Below are 27,916 nucleotides of genomic sequence, written 5' to 3'. Positions count from 1 at the left end.
TATAGTAAAATATGCTTACTACTATAGGATTAACATCACTGATGCACTACCTATGTTATTATTGAGAGGGTCAAAAAGATATATAAGAGGACTATTAAACATTTACTACTGTACAGAATTCTAAAGTTCCCATGCATTAAAAAGCTTTCAATTCCACTTTCATACGCTTTTCCATGACAGTGACCAATTGCTTATGGTTACCGGTCATTTCCTGAATAAACTGGCTTAAGCTTTCCATGACAGTATAAACCAGCCAACCAAGCAACTGGTTTGAATGATTATTGTTCAATATATGGAACTGAATGATATTGGTTCACAGCCTGAAAACTGAAAAAAATAACCTAGTTATCAAACCTATCTACCTGGCTGCCATTTAGCTTACTCCAGGCAGTGAATGGAGATCAGCTGAATACATTGTGCAGCGTATGCAGGTGCTTCAATCATCGTGCGATCGCTGCTCCCCAGCTCCATGTTGGCTGCTCTATCAGGTAGTCTATGACCTGCTTATATCTGGGCACACACAGGCCAATTGATCAACTTGAGCCAAGCTCCAACTGAAAGGATCACTTTATATCTTGGCTACAGAGGAGCATTGGCCAAACTAGACAGAATTCAGTTGTTTGGCCTAACGACCAAAATTACGTGTCCCTTTACAGATAAAGGATGAGGAGACAAAAGCAGGTAGCAATCTTACAGCACTAGCATCTGCAGACATGTCTGATATTGATCGATGGTCACACTCCTTCTGTGCCCATATACCAGGGGTAGGAAACCTTTGGCCCTCCAGCTGTTAAACTACACATCCCAGCATGCCTTGCAACAGTTTTAGCATGGCCAAATAGTAAAAACTGTAGCAGGGCAAGCTAGTATGTGTAGTTCAACAACAGCTGGAGGGCCAAAGGTTGGTTCCCCACCTCTGCCATATACAAAGTATTTGTCCAGTGCTATTTAGATGCAGGTTAAAAATCTCTTTTAAATCATTAGTATGAGTTTCTGAAGCTTTTACATATACACTTGTGAATATTACTAGTTTGGTCATTTTGTACTTAGCTGACTTTTAGTCCATCATGAGTTACTGTAGTATTGGAATGCTCACCTATAATTAGAAAGCTCAGACACATTGGTAGTGTCTACAATATGTTCAAATGCAATATATTTAGATATCGCTATTAATCCAATGTTTGGGTAACAGTTGACTGGTGGCCATAGTTCCATTTTGACAACACTATCTCAATCCTGTATACACAGCAAGGAGTAAGAGAGCCTGCTATGGCATGCAATGCTAAGCTTATATTGAAGTGCTATGAAATGCTAGCATTATGCTCGAATTTGATCACACAAATAGTGACCCGGCTTAGATTTATATAACAGTGGGGGCCCCTACCCGATCATACATATGGAACAGGACTGATTGACCAATTCCACCCCCTTTAATAGCTAATCATTATATATGCAACAGCTTATTGCAGTGATGGTCAGGTGGTGGTCATTACAGAATATAAAGTTATTATATTTTTAAAACTTTGTAACTGAACGTCAAAGAAACACAGATAAAACTCACTGTTGGGAGTTCTAAAAGAAATTAATTTTCATATACAGTGCCTTTGCTTACACATAATATTTACTCACCTGTCTAGGAAGATGTCTGGTAGAGGTGGGTATGTTTGCATGTCAGGAACACGTTCATGTACTATAACCATCACAAAGGATGTAAAGCCAAAAACTATGAAAACATAAACACAGCTGATGGCAGTCTTCCAGTACTCTGGGTCCAGTCTCTTTGGTGGATGTTTGTGCTTTCCGTTGGAGTACTGATGTGGATCCACACTAGAATCTGCTCCGTGTCCTTCATATTCTCGAGGCAGCTCCCCATTACATAACCAGTCAGGGCTTGGTGGAGAGCTAAGGCCGAGGGTTCCAGGCGTTGGCTCACTGCTCAGACCTAACTCCTCCAGGACACTAGCATGCTGTTTTTGCAACTTGCGGATAGAAAGCATAAGATGCTTGATATCCCCCAGCACCTTAATTTCTAATGGCGGAGAGCGCAAGTCATATTCTGTTAATGCTAACAAAGCTGTGCCATCTAACCGATGTTTGTTACACAGGCTATCCACATAGTCACAGAATCCTTCTTCCCGCAGCCATTTGGCCACATGTTTAGTAGTCCAGCGGCGAATACATAACTGACTGTTTGCCATTGTTTTAGGAGATACCTGTGTGGAAAGACAAAGTGGATTTAGTTTTTGTGGCAAATGCCAATTTTTCACATTTGAATAAAAAAAGAAATGACAAAGTATCACTGGGTGACATGATCTGTTTTCCATTACACATAGGTAGACTATATTATGCTACAATCTAATATAACATCAACATGTTCTATTTCCAATCCAATATAATGGAAACATTCTATTTACGTGGTTAATATGGCATTCTAGTGTACATAATTAGCCTAAAGCCCAAATAAACAGTGATTACCATGTCTCAACCCACAATTCCTAAATTAGGAAACACATTCTTCATGATTTAATGGAGCAGTGTGAAGCTGGGACAGCTGTGTACTTACTACCTGTGGCTTTTCCAAATGGTTTTAATAAATTATTTTGCCATCTAATTATGCATCAAATTGTTTCCATATTTTGCTTTTTTGATGTGAAATAATTAACTTCCACTGTAAAGGGGGGTACACACGGAGCGATAATCTAAGCAATCTGACTAGATTGCTTAGATTTTCAGCAAGATCGCTCCGTGTGTACCCCCTACAGCGATAGCGATGCGCAGTCCCGCACATCGCTATCGCTGGTGCTAGATTGGCCTGCATGCAGGCCAATCTAGCGGGTCGCTCACTTCACCCGCTGGGTGAAATGAGCGGCCCCCCGTCTCCCCCCGCATGCTCAGCACAGATCGTTCTGTGCTGAGCGGCGGGAGAGATGTGTGCTGAGCGGTTCGCTCAGCACACATCTCTCCTGCATCGGCCCGTCTATATGGGCCTTAAGTCCAGCATGAGCTACTGCCGCTTCTGTGCCCTTGGGAACAAATACCTACGAGCTGCAGCTGATGAATGTCAAGAAAACACATTGTAAGTTACCATTCAGCAGCCAAACCGCGATCTCTAAGCAGGTATGTATTCTCAAGTGCCATAAACCCTACTGGGTGCACTTACCGACACAGAATTCATAATCTTCAAAGCATGCAAAGTAACTATGGGCTCAAGCTGACGAGAAAACCAGTGGCACATATACTACTGCTATCCAAGTGGGCTTCATAGTTAGCATGGCACAGAGATCAGTGGATCTGTATGCCACACTATTTTTTCCAGATAGTTTTCATGAACCAAGTTTTGTTCAAAATACAACCTATTTTGTGGGGGGGGGGGGGGGGGGGGGGGAAGAATAGCTGGCTGTGGCTCACTACTTCGCTGAATGTGTTGAAAATGGAAACTGATCACACTATGGGGGGTGACTCAGACCTGATCGCTCGCTGCTGTGCGTTTTCACCATAATGCGCACGCGCGTAGGACAACAACAACGACATCGCCGGCCAGCAACGGGATGGTGTGAAAAATCTGATCGCACGGGCGTTCGCAAGGTGATTGACAGGAAGAAGCTGTTTGTGGGCGGTAACTGAGCGTTTATTGGGAGTGTCCGTAAAAACGCAGGTGTGCCCAAGCGTTTTCAGGGAGTGTGTCTGACGTCAGCTCCGGCCTCGATCAGCCTGATGTGATCGCACTGTAGGCGTAAGTCCTGGGCTGCGCACACACTGCACAAAGTGGATTTTAGCAGCTTGGCGTACACACAGGATTGCACACTTGCACTGTGAATTTACACTCCCCCTTGAGGCTGCGACTATCTGAACGCAGGACAGCAAAATTAGCAGCCCAGCGATCAGGTCTGAATTACCCCCTATGTATATTCATTTACAAAGCTGTATATTGTTGAGGAAGATGCATAAAAGAAAAGGTCAGTGACACAATTATATACAATTACAAGCATATAAAACACAGGTGTCTCTTACTGTGCAATAGATTGTAATTCACTTATAGGTGTTGTCTCTGGTGAATCACTTTCAGCAACACTTATCACACTAATTACTCACTAAACGATTAGAATTTACATAGAAAACAGGCAATGATAGATTGGTTGCTATGAGTGATTGTCTTTTTAATGAAGAATGTTTCACAAAGGTCTTCCAGGGTGGGGGGAGAGATTACTGTGGGTTATCAGTCTTTAACAGTACAAGATGATGATTTGGATGGCTATCAAGGTCATAGAACAACTAGTCCACGCTTCATCAAAACAGATGTAATACAACTAATCACATTCTACTGCTCCTAAGTTTGCAAAGTCTATAACACTGTATACCAAGTATACAAAGTCAAGCACTATTCATATTTACTGAACTTTTATTCAAGTAAGCACAAAGCAGTTACTTCACACATACAGTGAGACAACAAAGTGACAACAGTTCATTTGGACGGTGCAGTGGTTTTAAGAGTGCATTATGGGAAAGGTTGTATTTAGGATCTTGGAGCATATATTAAGGGCTTCTCATTACACCCCTCAATGAGAAGCCCTTCTGTGTAACCACATCCTGACAGGAAGTACTGCATGCTGGTCTTGATTCAAAAAGAACTACCACCATATCAAATACCAGCAGTGAACAAAACATAAGAAATAAGAACAAAACATAAGAAATAAGAACAATACATAAGAAATAAGAGGAAAGTTGAAAAATGGAGGGGAAAAAAAGCACCAAAACAAAATGATATAGGAATACTATAGGAAGACAAACATTTGATCCAGCCACTTCACCAAGAAGCTACAAAAACTATATGTGGCTACATTGGAACACCAGTTGCTTGTTGTGCAATTTGAATTCTGCTCTTCTGTACAGAAGCGAGGTGTATTTTATGTATAACACTATTATTCTGCTTTCACATCGCAAAACCTGCTTTTGAAACGGTTCTTTAAACGGTTCTTAAAACGGGTCTGAGCAGTTAAACCCCCTTCACATCGCATGTTGTAACCAGTATATTACCATTTCATTACCGTTTTGGTACCTTTCACACTGAACCAGTTTCACCCATACAAAACAGTGGTTGTCATTTTAAATGTTTATTTCCTGCTTCTGCCTGGTGACATCACACATGGAGACAGCCTATCACCTTCTGGGGCTTGCAAATACCGTTTCAGACCCTTTCACACTGCACAATGAAACGGGTCTGAAACGGGTAGGACCCTGTTTTTTTTACCGTTTCAAAATACCGGTATTTTGAAAACGGTAAATTGAAGGTGACCCTTTCACATCGCAGCTCGAACCGTTTAGAAAGCCTTAAAAATCGGCAATTTACCGGGTTCAAGCTGCGGTGTGAAAGGGGTATGACTGTGTAGAGCAATACTATTCACCCCTAGGCATAAAGGAAAGCCATTAATCGTTACCAGTACAGAGTTTCTTGGAAACTGCAAATCACAGATTAAACCAACCTTCTGAGATGCAACAGATTACTACTCCCAAGGAACCCAGTCTACATGCTTGTGATAGTCTATTGTCACACACAGCTGATACAAAGTTTATAAAAGACTTCAATATGATGTCCTTACTCATATTTATGGGGCTAAAATAATGTGGGCTCTATTCAGCAAGAAAATCGATATTGCCCCGATCATTATCAGGCAATATTAGCATGGAAAAAAATGTTAACACTTTTTATTATCAGGCTATTCAGCAGAGAACTTCACAAGAACAGCGGTTGCAGTAACACGCTGTTCCTACGAAGTTCTAGGTGGTTTTGTTTTCGGAAATTGAAAAACAAAACCTTCTGATTTTCATTCTGCGCATGGTCAGTCATGCTTTTACTTAACAATGCAAACAGTTTCCTATTTGCATTGTTAAGTCTAAAGTATAATGAGCGCCAATTGTAAGTCCAGCTCCAGCCTCCCAATGCTTCTAAAGTGATTTAAATGTGTATATAGGCTTTATATTAGTCTGTACACATTTATATTTATGTGGCTTATATAGACATTTTTTACATAAAACTAGCTGAATAACCGTGCTTCGCTACGGAATTGAAAGAATATTGGCAATCTTTGTCAGGCCGCACCTCTGGGCTTCCATGGATTGATGCTGTCAAAATGCTGGTGCTGAGGAGAATAATCCGCCTCCTTCTCTGCCCCGTCCCGCCTCTGATGCTGCCCTGCTCAGTGCTGTAAATGCTGGGACGACAGGCCAAGGTCCGCCCGCTGTATGTTAAATATATAAGGTTTGCAGACCGACTCTATTTCAAAGGGCCCTAGGTCTCCTTGCTTAGCTTCTCGCTCTCCTTAGGGCTCTTCCTTTGAGGAAAAAAAGGTAAAGATTTTTCCACAACACCTAAGGTAACCGGGAGAGCTGTTGGTACCCTTTACACGGTTTAAGTTCACTATCCAACCCCTAATAGAACTAGGGTGGGATGTACTAAGCTGTTCCACTGCGCTATTAGCCCTCTTACTGTTCCGTTCTCATCTCCACTGTTCGATTCCTTCTCATCTCCCGGCGCTGTAATTCAGTCCCGTTGTTTTCCGCATCACGTGATCTTTTTGTAACGTTACCTGCCCCAATAATCTGCCCATTGGTCCTTCGCAGGACCCGTATGCAATAACGTACGGGACCTGTAACCTCCCCTCGACCAGTAACTGCATTTTTGCCCGGCTCCTAACAGGTGATCCCTAAGTGACCACAACGAAGGAGCGGCGCGGCATCAGTTAGTTCATCCCAGCGACTGCCGCAGAAAATAAGATTTTACTTACCGGTAAATCTATTTCTCGTAGTCCGTAGTGGATGCTGGGGACTCCGTAAGGACCATGGGGAATAGACGGGCTCCGCAGGAGACAGGGCACTTTAAGAAAGAATTGGGATTCTGATGTGTTCTGGCTCCTCCCTCTATGTCCCTCCTCCAGACCTCAGTTTGAGAAACTGTGCCCGGAAGAGCTGACAGTACAAGGAAAGGATTTTGGAATCCAGGGCAAGACTCATACCAGTCACACCAATCACACCGTATAACTTGTGATAAACTTACCCAGTTAACAGTATGAACAACAACGGAGCATCAGATCAACCCTGATGCAACCATAACATAACCCTTATTTAAGCAATAACTATATACAAGTATTGCAGAAGAAGTCCGCACTTGGGACGGGCGCCCAGCATCCACTACGGACTACGAGAAATAGATTTACCGGTAAGTAAAATCTTATTTTCTCTAACGTCCTAGTGGAAGCTGGGGACTCCGTAAGGACCATGGGGATTATACCAAAGCTCCCAAACCGGCGGGAGAGTGCGGATGACTCTGCAGCACCGATTGAGCAAACGATAGGTCCTCCTCAGCCAGGGTATCAAACTTGTAGAACTTTGCAAACGTATTTGAACCTGACCAAGTAGCAGCTCGGCATAGCTGTAATGCCGAGACCCCTCGGGCAGCCGCCCAAGAAGAGCCCACCTTCCTAGTGGAATGGGCTTTCACTGACTTTGGCTGCGGCAATCCAGCCACAGAATGAGCCTGCTGGATCGTGTTACAAATCCAGCGAGCAATAGTCTGCTTTGAAGCAGGAGCACCAAGCTTGTTGGATGCATACAGGATAAACAGTGACTCCGTTTTCCTGACTCTAGCCGTTCCGGCTACATAAACTTTTAAAGCCCTGACTACATCTAGTAACTCGGAGTCCTCCAAGTCACGAGTAGCCACAGGCACCACAATAGGTTGGTTCATATGAAAGGATGAGACCACTTTTGGCAGAAATCGTGGACGGGTCCGCAATTCCGCTCTATCCATATGGAAAACCAGATAGGGACTATTATGAGACAAAGCCGCTAATTCTGACACGCGCTTAGCCGAAGCCAAGGCTAATAGCATGACCACCTTCCACGTGAGATATTTCAACTCCACTGTTTTAAGTGGTTCAAACCAGTGTGATTTCAGGAAACTCAACACCACGTTAAGATCCCAAGGTGCCACTGGAGGCACGAAAGGAGGCTGAATATGCAGCACTCCTTTCACAAACGTCTGAACTTCTGGCAGAGAAGCCAACTCCTTTTGAAAGAAAATGGAAAGGGCCGAAATCTGGACCTTCATTGAGCCTAACTTCAGGCCCAAATCCACTCCTGACTGAAGGAAGTGAAGGAAACGGCCCAGCTGAAACTCATCAGTAGGAGCATTGCTGGCCTCACACCAAGAAACATATTTTCGCCATATCCGGTGATAATGTTTAGCTGTTACGTCCTTCCTAGCCTTTATCAGCGTAGGAATGACATCCTCCGGAATACCCTTTTCTGCTAGGATCCGGCGTTCAATCGCCATGCCGTCAAACACAGCCGCGGTAAGTCTTGGAAGAGACAGGGTCCCTGTTGCAACAGGTCCTGTCTTAGAGGAAGAGGCCACGGATCCTCTGTGAGCAATCCTTGCAGATCTGGATACCAAGTCCTTCGTGGCCAATCTGGAACAATGAGAATTGTTCTTACTCCTCTTTTTCTTATTATCCTCAGTACCTTGGGTATGAGAGGAAGAGTAGGAAATACATAGACCGACTGGAACACCCACGGTGTCACCAGGGCGTCTACAGCTACCGCCTGGGGGGTCCCTTGACCTGGCGCAATAGCTCTGTAGCTTCTTGTTGAGGCGTGACTCCATCATGTCTATCTGTGGTAGTTCCCACCGAATTGTAATCTGTGTGAAGACTTCTTGATGAAGTCCCCACTCTCCCGGGTGGAGGTCGTGCCTCCTGAGGAAGTCTGCTTCCCAGTTGTCCACTCCCGGGATGAACACTGCTGACAGTGCGCTTACGTGATTCTCCGCCCAGCGAAGAATCCTGGTGGCTTCCGCCATCGCCACCCTGCTCCTTGTGCCGCCTTGGCGGTTTACATGAGCCACTGCGGTTATGTTGTCTGACTGAATCAGAACCGGTTGGTCGTGAAGTAGGGACTCCGCTTGACGTAGGGCGTTGTATACGGCCCTTAGTTCCAGGATGTTGATGTGCAGACAAGTCTCCCGACTTGACCACAGGCCTTGGAAATTTCTTCCCTGTGTGACTGCCCCCTACCCCCGGAGGCTTGCATCCGTGGTCACCAGGACCCAGTCCCGAATGCCGAATCTGCGGCCTCCAGAAGGTGAGCACTCTGCAGCCACCACAGGAGAGACACCCTGGCCCTGGGGGATAGGGTGATTAACCGATGCATCTGAAGATGTGATCCGGACCATTTGTCCAGGAGATCCCATTGAAAGGTCCTCGCATGGAACCTGCCGAAGGGAATGGCCTCGTATGATGCCACCATCTTTCCCAGGACTCGGGTGCAGTGATGCACCGACACCTTTTTTAGTTTTAATAGGTCTCTTACCAGTGTCATGAGCTCCTGAGCCTTCTCCATCGGGAGATAACCCCTCTTCTGGTCTGTGTCCAGAATCATGCCCAGGAAGGGCAGACGAGTCGTAGGAATCAACTGCGACTTTGGAATATTTAGAATCCAGCCGTGCTGTCCTAACACTTCCAGAGAGCGTGTAACGCTGATCAGTAACTGCTCTCTTGACCTCGCTTTTATGAGGAGATCGTCCAAGTATGGGATAATTGTGACCCCTTGCTTCCGCAGGAGTACCATCATTTCTGCCATCACCTTGGTAAATATTCTCGGTGCCGTGGAGAGACCAAACGGCAACGTCTGAAATTGGTAATGACAATCCTGTACCACAAATCTGAGGTACGCCTGATGAGGTGGATAAATGGAAACATGAAGGTATGCATCCTTTATGTCCAGTGACCGCTCAGAGCGATTCCATCTTGAACTTGAACCTTTTCAGGTATATGTTCAGAGATTTTAAATTCAATATGGGTCTGACCGAACCGTCTGGTTTCGGTACCACAAACATGGTCGAATAATAACCCTTCCCTTGTTGAAGGAGGGGAACCTTGACCACCACCTGAAGATACAATTTGTGAATTGCAGCTAACACTATTTCCCTCTCTAATGGGGAAGCTGGCAGGGCCGATTTGAGGTATCGGTGAGGGGGCATCTCTTCGAATTCCAGCATGTATCCCTGAGACACAATCTCTATTGCCCAGGGATCTACCTGGGAGTGAACCCACTTGTGCCTGAAATTTCGGAGACGCGCCCCCACCGGGCCTAGCTCCACCTGTGGAGCCCCAGCGTCATGCGGTGGATTTAGTGGAAGCCGGGTAGGACTTCTGTTCCTGGGAACTAGCTGTGTTGTGCAGCTTCTTTCCTCTGCACCGCCTCTTTTTTTCCTTCTGTGTATAGATATATAGATATAAATATATAAATATATATATATATATATATATATATAAATATATAAATATATATATATAAATATATATATATATATATATATATATATAGATATATATATAGATAGATATATATATAGATAGATAGATATAAAACAATAAAAATAAAGATGGAAAAGGTACTCCAAAGGCACATACCTAAAACCGTGTACTGATTCAGTGCAATGGAAAAAGATTTTTTTTATATATATATAGATATATATAGATACGGAAGCATCTGCAAAAAAGGGGACATAATTTGGTTTGCATAAGGTGTATCAGCTATTACAATTTTCCTCAGCAAAGAATACAGAAAATATATACATACCAAAAGGTATATCCAGAGTAAAGATAATTATTAATAAACTGGAACTTCCAAAAGGACCCACAGTTGTATCTTGAAATAAAAGATAATTCAACTATTGTAACATATAGGTACAATCATTTTAAGATAATGGTTTAACTGCAGCCTTTAAACACAAATGCATCAGAAAGAAGCACTCACCATAAAGGATCTCTTAACTTGCAACCATGGGTGTGGAAATTTTTAGAATGAAATGCCTCTCACCCTGGCTGCTATTTAAACTTTACATAATTTCCCTTAATTAGCTGCATTTTGCATTACTGCTGACTAATAAAACTTGTTTAAATTTACTACAACAAGACTTAGTGGTCTGTTTGATAAACATAGATGTCCTGTGTAAAATAAGGATAATTCTTATGCTACATTCTATTGGCAAAAATCTCTATTTGAAGTTAAACCAGACTGAAAATGACTTCAGCTGGTAAGGAACTAATGATTCCGGTATGCGTTTCAGCTGGAACGCATCACATGCCCGGAAGTAAATTTCTATCTCCTTCAGAACAAGGAAGAATAGTATGCCTGCATAGTATGTCCAAACCGCGCCCCCATCGGTCACCTGACGAGAACCGCGTTGATGCCACGGACTCCGTCAGCGCGCCGGGCTTAGCGTCTCCGGCGTCGCTCGCGTCAGAGACCCCAGCTCACGGCGCCGCCCCCAGAGCCAGGACCACCCCGCAGCCCCGTCAGATGATGATGATGTCACAATGTCTAGGAACGCCTCGTGGCGAATGAAAATCTTTATACTAAAGAAAAGAGGAATTGTATTGAGATCATATACTAGGTGGAACGCAAACCGAAAATAGCTGCGTTCCACCCCATTTATTCTGAAAATTCGTATTAAAAGGCTGCAATTTTACATAGCCCAATGTACAAAACATGTAGGACACTTCTATTGTGAAGTCAAGTTCTGATTCTCACATGGTAAAGTTCAGATCGACAAGACATCAAGCTAATTGCACTTAAATTCATACAAGGCAGAAACTTCATACAGAACAGAAAATAATTCTTATAATTATGATCATACTCAGTTATTTCAACAATTCAATGTGTTCAACATAACTACTATATAATTACTAAAAAATAATAATAAATGAATATACCATAAATGGGTAGCCACTAATTGGCTGATAATTACTTAATATTGGTGAACTGGCTTAATCTGATTGTACTAAAGTGTTTTTATAGTGTGTATTAAAATTTTTTTTTAAATAATGTGAATAAATTAGTAATGTTTATATATATTGGACTATTCTACATAAAGAATTCATTGTTATCTGTGAGGAAGTCATTTTTACAGAAATGACACAATGTCTATGCTTTCATTGAGCCCTTTGGGAGAGAGGGTATTCAGGGTGAAAATCCAAAAAGATTCTCTTCTAGATAGCATGAGTTCCCTATCCCCTCCCCTTGGTCCCAATTTGACTAATTCAAGAATAGTGAACTTCAAATCTTTAGGATTAGATTTGTGTATCTCTGAAAAATGACGTGGCAAGCTGTGATTAGTGACCTTGTTCTTTATTGCTCGCAAGTGCTCTTGTATTCTGAGTTTAACATTTCTTTTAGTTTTGCCGACGTACATTAAATTGCAACTACATGTAATTCTATAGATTACGAATTCACTGTTGCAATTAACTCTTTCTCTTAAAGTTTACTTAAACCCATTTTCATGAATCCATGAAAAGGAAGTTTTTGTCCATATGCTTGCAGCATATGCAGTGGTTGCAAGGGAAGCATCCAACATTTGTTTTCAAAAAGGAGGAACCATTCTCGAACTGTTTTATTACACTCCTAGAACTTAACCTACTAGGGGCGAAGATATTCTTTAAATTGCTAGCCCTTTTAAATACTATTTGCGGTTTCGGAGGTAATGATGGCCCAAGTATAGTGTCTTTTAATAAAATTGGCCAATGTTTTTCCAAAATCTTTGCAATTAATCTGTTTTCCCTATTAAATTGTGTTATAAAGGGTCTACACTTATTCAACTTCTTATCTTTTTGTATCCTGTTTTGGTCCAGGAGACTGGTTCTAGTAACATTAATCGCTCTCTGCAAGGCCTCCTCCACTTTGGTTGGATTATAACCTCGTGCTAGAAATCTGTCCTTAAGAACTTCTGCTTGTATTGTGAATTCGCTGAATTCACTGCAGTTTTTTCTTAGCCTAAGGAACTGCGAGTATGGAACTCCATCTATCCAAATTGGATGGTGACAGCTTGACACTGGAATAAAATTGTTCGCGTCTACTACTTTAAAGAAAGTGGATGTCTTCACTACTTTTCCTACTTCACTCACCAACTTGAGATCCAAATAGTCAATTTTGGTAAGATCTGTTCTGAAGGTGAACTTTAAATTGAAGGGATTCATTTGCAGATGGCTCATGAACTGATCTACACTCTGTTCATCTCCCTTCCATATGATGATCAAATCATCTATATATCTACGGTAAAATTTGATATGTTCTCTCTCAAAATCGGTTCCATAGATGAAAGTTTCCTCCCACACCCCCATCAGCAGGTTCGCATACGATGGGGCAAATTTAGTTCCCATCGCAGTCCCCTGCTGCTGGAGGTAGTGGGAGTCTTGAAATTGAAAATAATTATGTTTTAGAATGAAACCTATGCTGTTCATAATAAAATTAGTTTCTACTTGGGACTTCTCCAAGTCACCCATCAGAAATGATTTTACTGCCTCCATTCCCTTGGTATGTGGGATGGAGGAGTAGAGGGCTTGGACATCAATAGTCAGCCATCTGTCCTAAACTGACCACGTGTATTTGTCCAACCATTGTAGTAAACTTGTAGAGTCCTTTAAGTAGGAAGGTAAGGCTTTATGAAAAGGCTGCAATTTTAAATCAATAAAGTGAGAGAGATTTGCAGTCAAAGAGTCAACTCCAGAGATGATTGGCCTCCCTGGAGGTGACTGCAAGCTCTTATGGACTTTTGGGAGATGATAAAAAATGGCCGTAGTGGGATGTTCTACCCATAAATAATCCATTTCTTTTTTACAAATTACTTTGTTACGCTGAGCATCATATAGCAAGACTCGTAAATCTTCCTTGAATGCTGCTGTGGGGCCCTCCCTGAGCTTTGTATATGTTGATTCATCATCTAATATCTTATAAGCTTCTTTGAGGTACTCCATTCTCTCCTGGAGAACCACAGCCCCTCCTTTATCCGCACCTCTAATGACCAGACTATCCTCTTTTTTTAGATGATTCAAGGCTTTCTTTTCCCCTAAACTCAGATTTGAATTGAATTTACTATTCTTTATTTTTAATTTATTAAAGTCATCCTTGACGAACTCAAAAAAGGTGTCAATATTGCTCCCCCTTCACTCCACTGGGTAGAACTTTGAGGGAAGGGCTAGTAATGTTTTTTTATCCTCCTGGTTGGTTGTGGATGGCATTGGATGTTTTAAAAAATGATGTTGTAAAGTGAGAGATCTGACATATTTGTTCAGATCTATAAATAAATCAAATCGGTTTACATGCTGGTCAGGTGCAAATTTGAGACCCCTATTCAGAAGCGTTGTTTGTGACGAACATAGTTCTCTCCCTGAGAGAATAATGACCCCTGTTTTTGGCCCACTCTCGAATGGAATAGTGGTCGTCTTCTTTTTGGGGATTTTTCTCCCCCCTCTTTTGCCCCTTCCATGCCAAAACCTCTCTTTGTGCCATGTGGGGTACCCATATCTACGCCTTCCTCTAAAAAATGATCACCAGTGGTATTTGGAGAGGGGGATCTCAGCATTTCATATTTATTATCATGCGTGAAAGTTTCAAATCTGTCTGAGGTAAATCTTCTTCTCCGTTGACCACGGTAAGAGGGGAGTCTGGCTCTCTGTCTGGTCGGATACGGTGAATAATAGGAGGTTCTATTCCTATTGTAATATTTAGAATACTGATTAGCTCTTTTATCAAAAGTTCTCCTACGATCATCTAGATGTCTATATTCACCTCTTTGATTCTCTATAAACCTTGGGTGTTCTTGATAATCCCAACCACTCTTTTTCTGTATAAATCTTGGAGCAGGAGGGTCATTTTGTCTGGCCGTTTTGGACCAGTCAAAAATGTCCCCTCTTTGATAATCTGCTTTATCTCTGGCAAATTTGTTTTGTTTTCTAAAGATGATTTCCTTCTCTGCTTCATCTAAACTATATTGCAGTCTGCTTACATCATGTTTGAATTCATCACTGGTTTCAAATTTCACAACTGATGCCTCTACTTTAGCTAGCTCTTCTTCTAATGTATTTAATTCTCTCTTTCTCTCAGTCACTAACAACTCCATTAATTTTAAGGAACAGTTTCCTAGAATATCATTCCAATTCTTCATAAAAACCTCACTCTGACTTCCATAAGTGGGCTTTTTCATTATTCTCAAACCCCTAGGGACTCTTCCCACCTCAATATACTTTTCTAATGTCAATACATCATACCAGTTTTTCATTTCCTTTATAGATAATTTCTCGATCATATTTAATTGTGTATAGTAGTCGTCTTCAGTGTTTGCAACTACTGAACTTTCACTGATATCAGTAAATAAATTTCTGCATTTTTGCGATCTAGATGTTCTATCCCTAAACATAGGCATAGTGGCAGCAATTACAGATATACAACAGAAAGGAAATTTACACAACACAAAAAAATATTTTATTTCAAGATACAACTGTGGGTCCTTTTGGAAGTTCCAGTTTATTAATAATTATCTTTACTCTGGATATACCTTTTGGTATGTATATATTTTCTGTATTCTTTGCTGAGGAAAATTGTAATAGCTGATACACCTTATGCAAACCAAATTATGTCCACTTTTTTGCAGATGCTTCCGTATCTATATATATATATATATAAAAAAAATCTTTTTCCAGTGCACTGAATCAGTACACGGTTTTAGGTATGTGCCTTTGGAGTACCTTTTCCATCTTTATTTTTATTGTTTTCAGTATACCCATAAATCTTTTTATCTCAGCCAATCATATAGTACATGGCCCATTTTCACTTTATTTTGGCAGGGTGATCCAGTACACTAAAGATGGAAAGGCTCTTTTTAGAGTCAAAGTGGGAAGCCACTTTTTAAGGTCCATGTTCCTTCTATATATGAAGAGCTTGCCTTTATTGAAAAGGTACTATATTTCATTCCATTTATTCACAGCAATTTTTTAGTTGAACGAAGGCATAACCCCTCACAATGAGTCTTCTTTTTACTTAGGTTGTTTTAAAAACATCTTTACTGCAGAACTCTTGATGTAATATTTTGATCCTAACATTTTTGGTAGGTGCTCACTAATTTTCTTTTTTTCACTTAATATTATACCCTAAGAATATCAGTTTTTTCAGGAATTATAATTAGTTTCTCTATGTCCCCAAACAAGCCACCCCTGATGAAGTCAAATAGACGAAACGCGTTGAGTTTATCAGCTACAAATCAGTAATCCAGTTAAGGATAACGCTCCCTTGTACCAAGGTTACACCTTGTTAAGGTGAGGGAGTTCGTACATCCATATCACCTACTGGATATTCATGGAATCATAAAATTATTTTTTTCATGTACAATAGCTCATAAGACCTTCTGTATAAGGCTTTTTATAAATTGATTTTGTTATTAAATAATTTTATTCTAATTGTTTGTTTGCGTGACTTTTTGGTGAGGGGTTATCCACTGTAGGAATCCAGAAAACCCCATCTTCTACAGTATAAGATATATCCATTTGGAAGGACTTCCGTTTAATCTATACAAGAACTTTAGAGCACTCAGGAATTGTTTTCTCTGTTTATGTAAGTTTGAGATTTGGCAACGGAGATCTCACCTGTAGTGCTGCTCTTTTCCTCTAGGCGCAAGAGAATGATAATTTTTTGTGTTATATATATAGATATATATATATATATATATATATATATATATATATATATAGATATAATAAGAATTTACTTACCGATAATTCTATTTCTCGTAGTCCGTAGTGGATGCTGGGGACTCCGTAAGGACCATGGGGATAGCGGCTCCGCAGGAGACAGGGCACAAAAGTAAAAGCTTTAGGATCAGGTGGTGTGCACTGGCTCCTCCCCCTATGACCCTCCTCCAAGCCTCAGTTAGGATACTGTGCCCGGACGAGCGTACACAATAAGGAAGGATTTTGAATCCCGGGTAAGACTCATACCAGCCACACCAATCACACTGTACAACCTGTGATCTGAACCCAGTTAACAGCATGATAACAGCGGAGCCTCTGAAAAGATGGCTCACAACAATAATAACCCGTTTTAGTTAACAATAACTATGTACAAGTATTGCAGACAATCCGCACTTGGGATGGGCGCCCAGCATCCACTACGGACTACGAGAAATAGAATTATCGGTAAGTAAATTCTTATTTTCTCTGACGTCCTAAGTGGATGCTGGGGACTCCGTAAGGACCATGGGGATTATACCAAAGCTCCCAAACGGGCGGGAGAGTGCGGATGACTCTGCGGCACCGAATGAGAGAACTCTAGGTCCTCCTCAGCCAGGGTATCAAATTTGTAGAATTTTGCAAACGTGTTTGCCCCTGACCAAGTAGCAGCTCGGCAAAGTTGTAAAGTCGAGACCCCTCGGGCAGCCGCCCAAGATGAGCCCACCTTCCTTGTGGAATGGGCATTTACATATTTTGGCTGTGGCAGGCCTGCCACAGAATGTGCAAGCTGAATTGTACTACACATCCAACTAGCAATCGTCTGCTTAGAAGCAAGAGCACCCAGTTTGTTGGGTGCATACAGGATAACAGCAAGTCAGTTTTCCTGACTCCAGCCGTCCTGGAAACATATATTTTCAGGGCCCTGACAACATCTAGCAACTTGGAGTCCTCCAAGTCCCTAGTAGCCGCAGGTACCACAATAAGCTGGTTCAGGTGAAATGCTGACACCACCTTAGGGAGAAACTGGGGACGAGTCCGCAGCTCTGCCCTGTCCGAATGGACAATCAGATATGGGCTTTTGTGAGACAAAGCCGCCAATTCTGACACTCGCCTGGCCGAGGCCAGGGCCAACAGCATGGTCACTTTCCATGTGAGATATCTCAAATCCACAGATTTGAGCGGTTTAAACCAATGTGATTTGAGGAATCCCAGAACTACGTTGAGATCCCACAGTGCCACTGGAGGCACAAAAGGGGGTTGTATATGCAGTACTCCCTTGACAAACTTCTGGACTTCAGGAACTGAAGCCAATTTTTTCTGGAAGAAAATCGACAGGGACGAAATTTGAACCTTAATGGACCCCAATTTGAGGCCCATAGACACTCCTGTTTGCAGGAAATGCAGGAATCGACCGAGTTGAAATTCCTCCGTGGGGCCTTCCTGGCCTCACACCATGCAACATATTTTCGCCAAATGTGGTGATAATGTTGTGCGGTCACCTCCTTCCTGGCTCTGACCAGGGTAGGGATGACCTCTTCCGGAATGCCTTTTTCCCTTAGGATCCGGCGTTCAACCGCCATGCCGTCAAACGCAGCCGCGGTAAGACTTGGAACAGACATGATCCTTGCTGAAGCAAGTCCCTTCTTACTATCTCTTGAAGATCCGGGTACCAAGTCCTTCTTGGCCAATCCGGAGCCACGAGTATAGTTCTTACTCCTCTCCGTCTTATAATTCTCAGTACCTTGGGTATGAGAGGCAGAGGAGGGAACACATACACCGACTGGTACACCCACGGTGTTACCAGAGCGTCCCTGCTATTGCCTGAGGGTCTCTTGACCTGGCGCAATACCTGTCCAGTTTTTTGTTCAGACGGGACGCCATCATGTCCACCTTTGGTCTTTCCCAACGGTTCACAATCATGTGGAAGACTTCCAGATGAAGTCCCCACTCTCCCGGTTGGAGGTCGTGCCTGCTGAGGAAGTCTGCTTCCCAGTTGTCCACTCCCGGAATGAACACCGCTGACAGTGTTATCACATGATTTTTCGCCCAGCGAAGAATCCTTGCTGCCATTGCCCTCCTGCTTCTTGTGCCGCCCTGTCTGTTTACGTGGGCGACTGCCGTGATGTTGTCCGACTGGATCAGCACCGGTTGACTTTGAAGCAGAGGTCTTCCTAGGCTCAGAGCATTGTAAATTGCCCTTAGCTCCAGTATATTTATGTGGAGAGAAGTCTCCAGACTTGACCACACTCCTTGGAAATTTCTTCCCTGTGTGACTGCTCCCCAGCCTCTCAGGCTGGCATCCGTGGTCACCAGGACCCAGTCCTGAATGCCGAATCTGCTGCCCTCTAGTAGATGAGCACTCTGCAGCCACCACAGAAGAGACACCCTTGTCCTTGGAGACAGGATTATCCGCTGATGCATCTGAAGATGCGATCCGGACCATTCGTCCAGCAGATCCCACTGAAAAATTCTTGCGTGAAATCTGCCGAATGGAATCGCTTCGTAAGAAGCCACCATTTTTCCCAGGACTCTTGTGCATTGATGCACTGACACTTGGCCTGGTTCTAGGAGGTTCCTAACTAGCTCGGATAACTCCCTGGCTTTCTCCTCCGGGAGAAACACCTTTTTCTGGACTGTGTCCAGAATCATCCCTAGGAACAGCAGACGTGTCGTCGGAATCAGCTGCGATTTTGGAATATTTAGAATCCACCCGTGCTGTCGTAGAACTACTTGAGATAGTGCTACTCCGACCTCCAACTGTTCTCTGGACCTTGCCCTTATCAGGAGATCGTCCAAGTAAGGGATAATTAAGACGCCTTTTCTTTGAAGAAGAATCATCATTTCGGCCATTACCTTGGTAAAGACCCGGGGTGCCGTGGACAATCCAAACGGCAGCGTCTGAAACTGATAGTGACAGTTCTGTACCACGAACCTGAGGTACCCTTGGTGAGAAGGGCAAATTGGGACATGGAGGTAAGCATCCTTGATGTCCAGGGACACCATATAGTCCCCTTCTTCCTGGTTCGCTATCACTGCTCTGAGTGACTCCATCTTGATTTGAACCTTTGTATGTAAGTGTTCAAAGATTTCAGATTTAGAATAGGTCTCACCGAGCCGTCTGGCTTCAGTACCACAAATAGTGTGGAATAATACCCCTTTCCTTGTTGTAGGAGGGGTACTTTGATTATCACCTGCTGGGAATACAGCTTGTGAATTGTTTCCAATACTGCCTCCCTGTCGGAGGGAGACGTTGGTAAAGCAGACTTCAGGAACCTGCTAGGGGGAGACGTCTCGAACTTCCAATCTGTACCCCTGGGATACTACTTGTAGGATTCAGGGGTCCACTTGCGAGTGAGCCCACTGCGCGCTGAAACTCTTGAGACGACCCCCCATCGCACCTGAGTCCGCTTGTACGGCCCCAGCGTCATGCTGAGGACTTGGCAGAAGCGGTGGAGGGCTTCTGTTCCTGGGAAGGAGCTGCCTGCTGCAGTCTTCTTCCCTTTCCTCTACCCCTGGGCAGATATGACTGGCCTTTTGCCCGCTTGCCCTTATGGGGACGAAAGGACTGAGGCTGAAAAGACGGTGTCTTTTTCTGCTGAGATGTGACTTGGGGTAAAAAAGGTGGATTTTCCAGCTGTTGCCGTGGCCACCAGGTCCGATGGACCGACCCCAAATAACTCCTCCCCTTTATACGGCAATACTTCCATGTGCCGTTTGGAATCTGCATCACCTGACCACTGTCGTGTCCATAAACATCTTCTGGCAGACATGGACATCGCACTTACTCTTGATGCCAGAGTGCAAATATCCCTCTGTGCATCTCGCATATATAGAAATGCATCTTTTAAATGCTCTATAGTCAATAAAATACTGTCCCTGTCAAGGGTATCAATATTTTCAGTCAGGGAATCCGACCAAGCCACCCCAGCGCTGCACATCCAGGCTGAGGCGATCGCTGGTCGCAGTATAACACCAGTATGTGTGTATATACTTTTTAGGATATCTTCCAGCCTCCTATCAGCTGGCTCCTTGAGGGCGGCCGTATCTGGAGACGGTAACGCCACTTGTTTTGATAAGCGTGTGAGCGCCTTATCCACCCTAGGGGGTGTTTCCCAACGCGCCCTAACTTCTGGCGGGAAAGGGTATAACGCCAATAATTTTCTATCGGGGGAAACCCACGCATCATCACACACTTCATTTAATTTATCTGATTCAGGAAAAACTACAGGTAGTTTTTTCACACCCCACATAATATCCTTTTTTGTGGTACTTGTAGTATCAGAAATATGTAACACCTCCTTCATTGCCCTTAACATGTAACGTGTGGCCCTAATGGAAAATACGTTTGTTTCTTCACCGTCGACACTGGAGTCAGTGTCCGTATCTGTGTCGACCGACTGAGGTAATGGGCGTTTTAAAGCCCCTGACGGTGTTTGAGACGCCTGGACAGGTACTAATTGGTTTGCCGGCCGTCTCATGTCGTCAACCGACCTTGCAGCGTGTTGACATTATCACGTAATTCCTTAAATAAGCCATCCATTCCGGTGTCGACTCCCTAGAGAGTGACATCACCATTACAGGCAATTGCTCCGCCTCCTCACCAACATCGTCCTCATACATGTCGACACACACGTACCGACACACAGCACACACACAGGGAATGCTCTGATAGAGGACAGGACCCCACTAGCCCTTTGGGGAGACAGAGGGAGAGTTTGCCAGCACACACCAAAACGCTATAATTATACAGGGACAACCTTATATAAGTGTTTTCCCTTATAGCATCTTAATATATTATAATATCGCCACACAAAATGCCCCCTCTCTCTGTTTTAACCCTGTTTCTGTAGTGCAGTGCAGGGGAGAGCCTGGGAGCCTTCCTAGCAGCGGAGCTGTGTAGGAAAATGGCGCTGTGTGCTGAGGAGAATAGGCCCCGCCCCCTTTTCGGCGGGCTTCTTCTCCCGTTTTTCTGACAACCTGGCAGGGGTTAAATACATCCATATAGCCCCAGAGGCTATATGTGATGTATTTTTAGCCAGCATAGGTACTTTCATTGCTGCCCAGGGCGCCCCCCCCAGCGCCCTGCACCCTCAGCGACCGTTGGTGTGAAGTGTGCTGAGAGCAATGGCGCACAGCTGCCGTGCTGTGCGCTACCTTAAGAAGACTGGGAAGTCTTCAGCCGCCGATTTCTGGACCTCTTCTCTCTTCAGCATCTGCAAGGGGGTCGGCGGCGCGGCTCCGGTGACCCATCCAGGCTGTACCTGTGATCGTCCCTCTGGAGCTAGTGTCCAGTAGCCTAAGAAGCCAATCCATCCTGCACGCAGGTGAGTTCACTTCTTCTCCCCTAAGTCCCTCGTTGCAGTGAGCCTGTTGCCAGCAGGACTCACTGAAAATAAAAAACCTAACAAAACTTTTACTCTAAGCAGCTCTTTAGGAGAGCCACCTAGATTGCACCCTTCTCGACCGGGCACAAAAACCTAACTGAGGCTTGGAGGAGGGTCATAGGGGGAGGAGCCAATGCACACCACCTGATCCTAAAGCTTTTACTTTTGTGCCCTGTCTCCTGCGGAGCCGCTATCCCCATGGTCCTTACGGAGTCCCCAGCATCAACTTAGGACGTCAGAGAAATATAGATATATATATATAGATAAAATGTATATATAAACCAAATAAATGTAAAAGTCTTCAGACTAATATATAGCCTACATACACATTTTAATCAATTTAGAAGCTTTGCGAGGCTAGAGCAGGGTATACAATTGCTGCTTGTCACAATATCCTGCAGGGACTGATGGGAAAATTCCCTCTGTCCCTACATTTTTGGGCAAAAGTAAGGATTTTCTTGATATAACGCCATTTGGAAATGGCGTTATATAAAGATTTTTCGTGAAGTTTAAAAATGTTATGCTTATGATCAATGGAGTGATCCCTACAGTGCGATATACAGCGAGATGAGTATGAACGGAGAATTTAACCATTATCTTCTCTGTTAACCCTTTGCCGATTAGCAGGGTTGCGTTAAAAAATGCAGATACACTCCTTTCCGTATTTTTAACGTTTAACTCAACATCCTGTTTAGACCCCTGTAGGTTAGTAAAAGGTAAAATAGTAACAAACTCTGCTGAATCATTGGCAACATTAAAGTTTCCATACAGACCCGTGTTAGATACTAATCAGAGCCCTAAGCGTATGGCGATTGTACATTCTCCCCGTGTATGCATGAGTTTCCTTTGGGTACTTTGGTTTCCTCCCACAATCAATGACATACTGGTAGGTTACCTGGCTTCTAACATTGATAACCCTAGTGGCTCTGAGGCAGGGAATATAGATTGCAAGCTCTACTGGGACATAGAATGACGTGGATGAGTCAATAGCCTCTGTAAAGTGTTTATCAATACATAAATGCTATTTAAAAAAGCCCTTAAATATATATAATGCTTAAATTGGAAAAAGTTATTTGCATTTCTATGTATAATTGCAATCTGAAAGATATGTGCCACAAAACAAACGATCCTTGTAAATCAGATAGAACGTACCTGTGGAGTCATCTTTGGAGAGTTGTCACAGCCCTTAAGTATTAAAACAGAAGAAAAAATTAAGTTTCCCAAAATGTAATTAGAAAGTTTCAGCAAAAATCAAGATAGATTGAAAGTCCAAGGGAAGACAACCCGAAAATGACCATGGCAGTATGTGGCCATGAGACGAAATGCAGTTGCAGAACCCTTGAGATTTAAAAACTATGGAAAAACATAACACTGCACATTTTACATGATAAGGGACAAAGCCAAAGGTCTCCCTTGCATGTATCAGTTGTCACACTGCTATCAGCACTACGATAAGACTGCAGAAGGATGAATTCCAAGTGTACTGTGGCTCTAGAGGAGAAGCCCTGATGTAAGCAGTGCAGTAAAGTCTCTGGCAGCTTGCATATACCTCATGGATTTTGCTTTGCTGTGTGCTACGGAGTTAGTCCTGCAGTAGGCGGTTTCATGTCAGGGCGTAACACTGTATGAATCACAGTGATTTTCTCCAGTGATCAGGAAATTAGTGTCTTGGGCAACTGTCCTCATTACAGATCGAGATGTGTGCTCTGGGAGGGGGAAGGATGCTAATGTTACACAAACAGATTTACAAATCTGCAGCAGTAGCTTATATGGCGCTTGTCAGCCTGATAACTACTGGTTCTTTCAAAACCATCTGCTAAAAAAACATTGACATTAGCATTATGTGCAGTGACAAATTGGGAGCATTTACATTTTTTCACAGAATTTAGTTCCTGGGCAAAGTGCACAGAGCTATTTAATTACTTCCTGCAAAGGCCACTATTTCCCACGATAATGCCTGGGATAAGCCACGTTAAGATGCAGTTGCGGGGCATGATGGAGCTGTCAGGACGCGACTGGTTTCGAAGCCCCGCTAAACGTGGATTTCTGCTCGCACCTCAGGATGGTTTAAGTGTAGCCTAAGGGCTAATAGCGGAAAGTAAATAAATTGCTCCCGGGCACTGTGCCCAAGATCTATATTCCCAACAAAGAAATGAATCGCCCTAATTGTTGGTTAATTTTTCCCAAGACAAAGGAGTGTTTTCTAGTGAGAAATGTATTCTCAAAAATTAGAGGATTAACTATCAAACTTATGTATTTATATTTGAGGGTTTTCATGGCCTTTGAGGATGGGACAGTTTACCTTGGTCGCCAAAACACATAGCAGTATATTTACAAAAATAAGATTTTACTTACCGGTAAATCTATTTCTCGTAGTCCGTAGAGGATGCTGGGACTCCGTAAGGACCATGGGGAATAGACGGGCTCCGCAGGAGATAGGGCACTTTAAGAAAGCTTTGGACTCTGGGTGTGCACTGGCTCCTCCCTCTATGCCCCTCCTCCAGACCTCAGTTAGGGAAACTGTGCCCAGAGGAGATGGACAGTACGAGGAAGGATTTTTGTAAATCTAAGGGCGAGATCCATACCAGCCACACCAATCACACCGTATAACTTGTGATACACTACCTAGTCAACAGTATGAACAACAACATAGCCTCGGTTCAACCGATAAACTATAACATAACCCTTATGTAAGCAACAACTATATACAAGTCTTGCAGAAGAAGTCCGCACTTGGGACGGGCGCCCGGCATCCTCTACGGACTACGAGAAAGAGATTTACCGCTAAGTAAAATCTTATTTTCTCTAACGTCCTTGAGGATGCTGGGACTCCGTAAGGACCATGGGGATTATACCAAAGCTCCCAAACGGGCGGGAGAGTGCGGATGACTCTGCAGCACCGATTGAGCAAACAGGAGGTCCTCCTCAGCCAGGGTATCAAACTTATAGAACTTTGCAAAGGTGTTAGACCCCGACCAAGTAGCTGCTCGGCACAACTGTAATGCCGAGACCCCCCGGGCAGCCGCCCAAGAAGAGCCCACTTTCCTAGTGGAATAGGCCTTAACCGATTTAGGCAATGGCAAACCTGCCGTAGAATGCGCCTGCTGAATCGTATTACAGATCCAGCGAGCAATAGTCTGCTTTGAAGCAGGAGCGCCAACATTGTTGGCCGCATACAGAACAAACAGAGCTTCAGTCTTCCTGATTCTAGCCGTTCTGGTCACATAAATCTTCAAAGCCATGACCACATCCAGGGACTCGGAATCCTCCAAGTCCCGTGAAGCCACATGCACGACAATAGGTTGGTTCACATGAAAAGATGAGACCACTTTTGGCAGAAAGTGAGGACGAGTCCTCAACTCTGCCCTATCCACGTGAAGAACCAAGTATGGGCTTTTATGTAATAAAGCCGCCAATTCTGAAACACGTCTTGCCGAAGCCAATGCCAACAACATGACCACTTTCCACGTGAGGTATTTCAACTCCAGTTTTGAGTGGTTCAAACCAAGGTGACTTGAGGAAACGTAACACCACGTTAAGATCCCAAGGCGCCACCGGAGGCACAAAGGGAGGCTGAATATGCAGCACACCCTTCACAAAAGTCTGTACTTCAGGAAGAGAGGCTAATTCTCTTTGAAAGAAAATGGATAAGGCCGAAATTTGGACCATTATGGACCCTAATTTTAGGCCCAAAGTCACTCCTGTTTGAAGGAAGTGAAGTAGACGGCCCAAATGGAACTCCTCCGTAGTAGCAGCTCTGGCCTCACACCAAGAAACATTTTCGCCATATACGGTGATAATGTTTTAACGTCACGTCTTTCCTAGCCTTGATCAGGGTAGGAATGACCTCCTCCGGAATCCCTTTTTCCGCTAGGTTCCGGCGTTCAACTGCCATGCCGTCAAACGCAGCCGCGGTAAGTCTTGGAACAGACAGGGCCCCTGCCGCAGCAGGTCCTGCCTTAGAGGAAGAGGCCACGGATCTTCTGTGAGCAACTCTTGCAGCTCCGGATACCAAGTCCTCCGTGGCCAATCTGGAACAATGAGGATTGTTCTGACCCTGCTTATTCTTATTATTCTCAACACTTTGGGTATGAGAGGAAGAGGAAACACATAGACCGATCTGAATACCCAAGGTGTCACCAGAGCGTCTACCGCTACCGCCTGAGGGTCCCTTGACTTGGCGCAATACCGCTTTAGCTTTTTGTTGAGACGGGAAGCCATCATGTCTATTTGATGCAGTCCCCACCGACCCGTGATCTGTGCGAAAACTTCTTGATGAAGTCCCCACTCTCCCGGATGCAGGTCGTGCCTGCTGAGGAAGTCCGCCTCCCAGTTGTCCACCCCCGGGATGAACACTGCTGATAGCGCGCTTACATGGCCTTCCGCCCAGCGTAGAATCCTGGTCGCTTCTGCCATGGCCACTCTGCTCCTTGTTCCGCCTTGGCGGTTTATATGAGCCACTGCCGTGACATTGTCTGACTGAATCAGAACCGGTTTTTCCCGAAGCAATCCCTCCGCTTGACGCAGGGCGTTGTATATGGCCCTCAACTCCAGGACGTTGATGTGGAGACAAGTCTCTAGATTTGACCAGAGACCTTGGAAATTTCTTCCCAGTGTGACTGCTCCCCAGCCTCGGAGGCTTGCGTCCGTGGTCACCAGGACCCAGTCCTGAATGCCGAACCTGCGACCCTCTAGTAGGTGAGCACTGTGCAGCCACCACAGGAGAGATACCCTGGTCCTGGGAGACAGGGTGATCCTTCGATGCATTTGTAAATGGGACCCGGACCACTTGTCCAAGAGGTCCCATTGAAAAGTCCTCGCATGGAACCTGCCGAAAGGGATGGCCTCGTATGAAGCCACCATCTTTCCCAGGACCCACGTGCAATGATGCACTGAAACCTGTTTTGGTTTTAATAGGTTCCTGACCAGGGCTATGAGCTCCTGAACCTTTTCGGCCAGAAGAAAAACCTTTTTTCTGGTCTGTGTCTAGAATCAGGCCCAAAAAAGTTAGACGCGTTGTAGGGACTAGCTGGGACTTCGGTATATTGAGAATCCAGCCGTGTAACTGCAACGGCTTCATGGACAGAGACACGCTGTCCAGCAACTTCTCCCGAGATCTCGCCTTTATGAGGAGATCGTCCAAGTATGGGATAATTGTGACCCCCTGCCTGCGCAGGATCACCATCATTTCCGCCATTACCTTGGTGAAAATTCTTGGGGCCGTGGAAAGCCCAAACGGCAACGTCTGAAATTGGTAGTGACAGTCCTGCACTGTAAATCTCAGGAACGCCTGATGAGGGGGGAATACCGGAACATGAAGGTAAGCATCCTTTATGTCCAGGGACACCATCCAATCCCCCCCCTCCAGGCTGGCGATGACCGCCCTGAGTGATTCCATTTTGAACTTGAACCTCTTCAAGTACAGGTTCAGGGATTTTAGGTTTAAAATGGGTCTGACCGAACCGTCCGGTTTCGGGACCACAAACAGGGTTGAGTAATATCCCTCTCCTTGCTGGAGATGAGGAACTGTGACAATCACCTGTTGAATATACAATTTTTGGATTGCTGCCAACACTAGCTCCCTCTCTGACGGGGAAGCCGGCAGAGCCGATTTGAAAAACCGGCGAGGAGGCAAGTCTTCGAATTCCAGCCTGTATCCTTGAGAAACAATCTCTAATGCCCAGGGATCCACCTGCGAGTGAACCCAGACGTGGCTGAAAAACCGAAGACGAGCCCCCACTAGATCTGCCTCCCCCCGGGAAGCCCCAGAGTCATGCGGTGGACTTTGCAGACGCAGGGGAGGACCTCTGCTCTTGGGAACGAGCTGTGTGCAGCTTCTTTCCCCTGCCTTTCCCTCTGGCAACAAAGGACGATCCCCGTACTTTTTTGTTATTATTGGAACGAAAGGACTGCATTTGATAATGAGGTGCCTTTTTCGGGGGCTGCGGGGGGGACATAAGGTAAGAAATTCGACTT

The 27,916-nt window shown here is 44.2% G+C and overlaps 1 protein-coding gene across 5 annotated transcripts in view; it reads right to left on the bottom strand.

Annotated features, from left to right (window-relative positions):
* Positions 1–27,916, bottom strand: part of SAMD8 (sterile alpha motif domain containing 8) — a 166,693-nt gene that overhangs the window by 40,619 nt on the left and 98,158 nt on the right. For 3 of the 5 annotated variants that reach the window (XM_063958679.1, XM_063958674.1, XM_063958677.1), the window contains exons 2-3: positions 23,093–23,125; positions 1,630–2,213 (exon numbers count right to left, since the gene is read on the bottom strand). In XM_063958679.1, the coding sequence (XP_063814749.1) occupies positions 1,630–2,213; positions 23,093–23,104 (596 nt within the window). In that variant the 5' untranslated portion in view covers positions 23,105–23,125. Of the gene's footprint in view, positions 1–1,629; positions 2,214–23,092; positions 23,126–23,489; positions 23,633–27,916 lie in introns of those variants that run through there. The other 2 variants (XM_063958678.1, XM_063958676.1) reach the window with 2 other exon arrangements.

The sequence above is a fragment of the Pseudophryne corroboree genome, chromosome 3 (genome assembly GCF_028390025.1).
Source record: "Pseudophryne corroboree isolate aPseCor3 chromosome 3, aPseCor3.hap2, whole genome shotgun sequence".
Taxonomy (NCBI): Eukaryota; Metazoa; Chordata; class Amphibia; order Anura; family Myobatrachidae; genus Pseudophryne; species Pseudophryne corroboree.
The sequence above is the reverse complement of the archived record's forward strand: the minus strand, read 5'-3'. Positions and strand labels throughout refer to the sequence as shown.